Raw genomic sequence first — 3,655 nt, 5'->3', positions numbered from 1 at the left:
TAAAAATAATGAGGCATTCCCTTCCCTTTCATCATGCTTCTGGCCATGTTCAGAATGGTTCCGTTTCTTCTCTCAGCAACACCATTATGCTGAGGTGTATAGGGAGATGTCACTTCATGAATTATCCCCTCTTCATCACAAAATACTTGAAATTCATGTGAGTTATACTCACCACCTCCATCTGTTCTAAGCACTTTGATCACCTCATCACTTTGCTTTTCACTCAACAACTTAAACTTCTTTAAAATGTTAAACACTTCACTTTTCTGCTTAATGACATAAATCCACATTTTTCTAGTAAATTCATCAATAAATGACACAAAGTAATTGTTACCTCCTAGGGATTTCACTTCAAAAGGACCACGCACATCAGAATAGATTACTTCAAGCTTTCTTTTGGATCTAATTGGAATTTCTGACTTGAAAGAATTCCTTGGTTGCTTTGACACACAACACTCAACACATAATTGTTTTGGTATCTCAATTTGGGGAAGGCCATGAACCATTTTCTTACTTTTCAATTTACTTAAACTCCTGAAGTTTAGATGACCAAACCTATGATGCCACATCCAGCTTTCATCACTTATAGAAGCAGCCAAGCATTGAAATTCTGCAATCTGAATTCCAATCTTGAATGTTCTGTTTCTTGACAAAGGGGCCTTTAGAATCAACCTCTTATTGCTATCAAATATCTTCATTTGACTGTTCTCCATCTACATTGAGTAGCCCTTTTCTAGCAACTGTCACAAACTCAGCATATTATTCTTCATATTGGGAACATACAACACATCATTGATAAATGAGTGTTGTCCATCCTTCCTCTGAATCATCACCTTTCCAATGCCTTCTGCAGTTACAGAGTTGTTATCTGCAAACTTGATCTTGCTCTTCACCTTATCATCAATGTTTACAAACCACTCTCTATGTCCAGTCATGTGATTGGAACAACCTGTGTCAAGATACCACAAATTAACATTGTCTTCTTCTGAGTTTGTTGTTGTCATTAGTAACACTTTATCAGAGTCAGAATCCTCATCCTGTGCCAATTGAGCCTCATTTGCATTTCTTGGAACACTTTTACTTCTGCATTCATCTGCAAAATGTTCCCATTTCTAACAATTATAACGCTGAATCCCTTTCTTGTTGAATTTCTTCTTGCCCACTTTGTGATTCCCTCCACTTTTCTTGTCAGTTTCTTCATTCTGGTTATGATTTCCAGAGCTGCTGGAGCCCTCACCAGACCCCTTTCACTTATTGTTCTTCCACTTTCCCTTTCCCTTCTTATTCTTGCCACAATCACAGTTGTTCCCTTTGGTTGTTTGGGCTTGCATAGCTTGCTCAACTGATCTTTGTGAATTTCTTTCATTGAGCCTCATCTCTTGAGCTTCAAGTATTCCTTGCAGTTCTTCAATCTTCATTTCTTCAAGATTCTGGCCTTGCTCAACTGCCACCACTATATGATCGAATCTTGGTGTCAAGGTTCTTAATACCTTGTCAATGATCCCTAAGTCTGATTGCTTGTCACCATAAGCATTCATTTGATTTGTAATTGCCAAGATTCAAGAAAAGAACTCACCAATGCTTTCTTAATCACTCATTTGTAGAAGTTCATACTGCCTTCTCAAGGTCTGCAACTTCACCTTCTTGAGTTTGCTATCCCCTGCATAGGATTTCTCTAGAGTATCCCGTGCCTTCTTTGCAGTATCAGCAGATCTAATTTTCTGAAAATTATTGCATCTACACACTGATGAATAATGAATAATGCCTTTGCATCTCTTTTCATCAAATCACGGTGAGCCACCTTCTGTGCATCAGTTGGGTTCCTGTCAAGTTCTTGAACCCCTTCTTGCACCACTTCTGTCACATCTTGAAATCGAAAGATTACCTTCATCTGAGCACACCAATCATCATAGTTCTTGCCTTTGAGAACAGACATAGATGCTGGAAAATTTCCATTCGAGGAAGCCATCTCAATTTCGTTATCCAAGGATCTTGAACCTTTGCTCTGAATACCAGTTTGTTGGAGCAAGTAAAATTCTTCACTCACACTCACACTATGTACTCACTCACTCTATGTTATAGAATAAGAGAAGATAAAAGAATTAATTGAAAAAATAGAAGAAACTTAGAATTATGAATTAAAACTTCTGCACTCTCATACATCTCATCTATGATCACTATTATTTTTATACACACTGCACATTTAGCTATAACAACCTTCATAGTTGTCAAACTATTTAACTCCTAACTTCTAACTAACTAACTGAATTACAATATACATCAACAAGAGGGAGGGAATGAAGGAAGAGAGGGGAGATCGAGATAAATTTTAAAAAGTTATTTTATTTTTAGAAATAGTTTTATGGATAGATTAGTAAGGAGATATTTTATGTCTACTTTTGCTTGCGCTAAATTTTTCTTCACATTTCATTTTCTTTTAATTTTTATACTCATCTTTCTAATTCTTATTAATTAAACTACAAACAATGACCAACTGCGTTAGACAATTTCAAAATAATTTATGGTTCATAATAATTTTATCAGATTAAAATAATCTCATTACAGTAAAACTGCGTTAAACAATTTCAAAATAATTTATGGTTCATAATAATTAACTTTGTTGTGATACCGATCGATAGAGTAAGTAGTAGCATCATATGTACGAAAATCTTTGGTACAATTTTTTCAGTTTTGTCTGCCCTCGGTCACAGTTAGGTTAACTATAGTTAGACCAACTAATTTACAATTCACATTCAAGAAATCCTCATCTAAATTAAATATCTCCTCAACCTTATCTAAATTCCCACTTCCCTCTTTATCATTAGCTCATGCAATGTGAATTATACCAATTCATATATGTGATAATCTGTAGTTATAACTACTAATTAAAATATTAATGGTCGTGGATTATGAAGTTATTAAAATATTAATTTTTATTTTCTAATTAATAATTATATACATATATTTTATACTTTAAATTGTTCTTTCTTAAGAAAAACTAAATCGTACACACATTTTCCTTTTATAACTATACATTTACGTACTACGGGTGTATATTAAACACAGTTACGTGACAAAGTTGAAGATATTATAATTCACCGATTTTAAATCTCCCACTTGGAGATTGTTATTTCACAAGGTCATTATCCATTTTCTCTAATTTCTATATATATAAAAAATGACAAAGTTGAAGATATTATAATTCACCAATTTTAAATCTCCCACTTAGAGATTGTTATTTCACAAGGTCATTATCCATTTTCTCTAATTTATATATATATAAAAAATACTTATCTTCTAGAAATGAATTCTTATAATAATATGCTGCCCAGCCCCTGTCATTTTTAATGGTGCATTTGTAGAAAATGCTTCTCATGTCATGCACGATGCATCGGATATAGATCATATGTAAAGTATATAAATTGTAATAAATAGCAGTTAAGCAAAAGCGTCAATATATCCGTTAATTAAACTAAATGAAGTTTCTAATGCTTACAAATATAAGATAAATATATAGTTAATTGTGTACGAATAACAATTTTTGTTTTTCATATATACAAACATTTCATTTACATACATACACATATATATACCCGAATGTCATTCCATGTCCTCACTCTTTCTTACTTTATTCATTACTAATCTACAATATTGA

The 3,655-nt window shown here is 33.1% G+C and overlaps 1 protein-coding gene across 1 annotated transcript; it reads right to left on the bottom strand.

Annotated features, from left to right (window-relative positions):
• Positions 1-743: 743 nt before the first annotated feature.
• On the bottom strand, positions 744-1,538 carry LOC114378836. Its single transcript, XM_028337438.1, has 2 exons — positions 1,301-1,538; positions 744-1,093 (listed from the first exon to the last, which is right to left on the bottom strand). Exons 1-2 carry the CDS (start codon positions 1,536-1,538, stop codon positions 744-746), a joined length of 588 nt encoding a protein of 195 aa, XP_028193239.1.
• Between the last annotated feature and the right edge of the window lie 2,117 nt (positions 1,539-3,655).

This window comes from Glycine soja, chromosome 12 (genome assembly GCF_004193775.1).
Source record: "Glycine soja cultivar W05 chromosome 12, ASM419377v2, whole genome shotgun sequence".
NCBI lineage: Eukaryota > Viridiplantae > Streptophyta > Magnoliopsida > Fabales > Fabaceae > Glycine > Glycine soja.
This window is presented reverse-complemented; position numbering and strand designations above follow the sequence as displayed.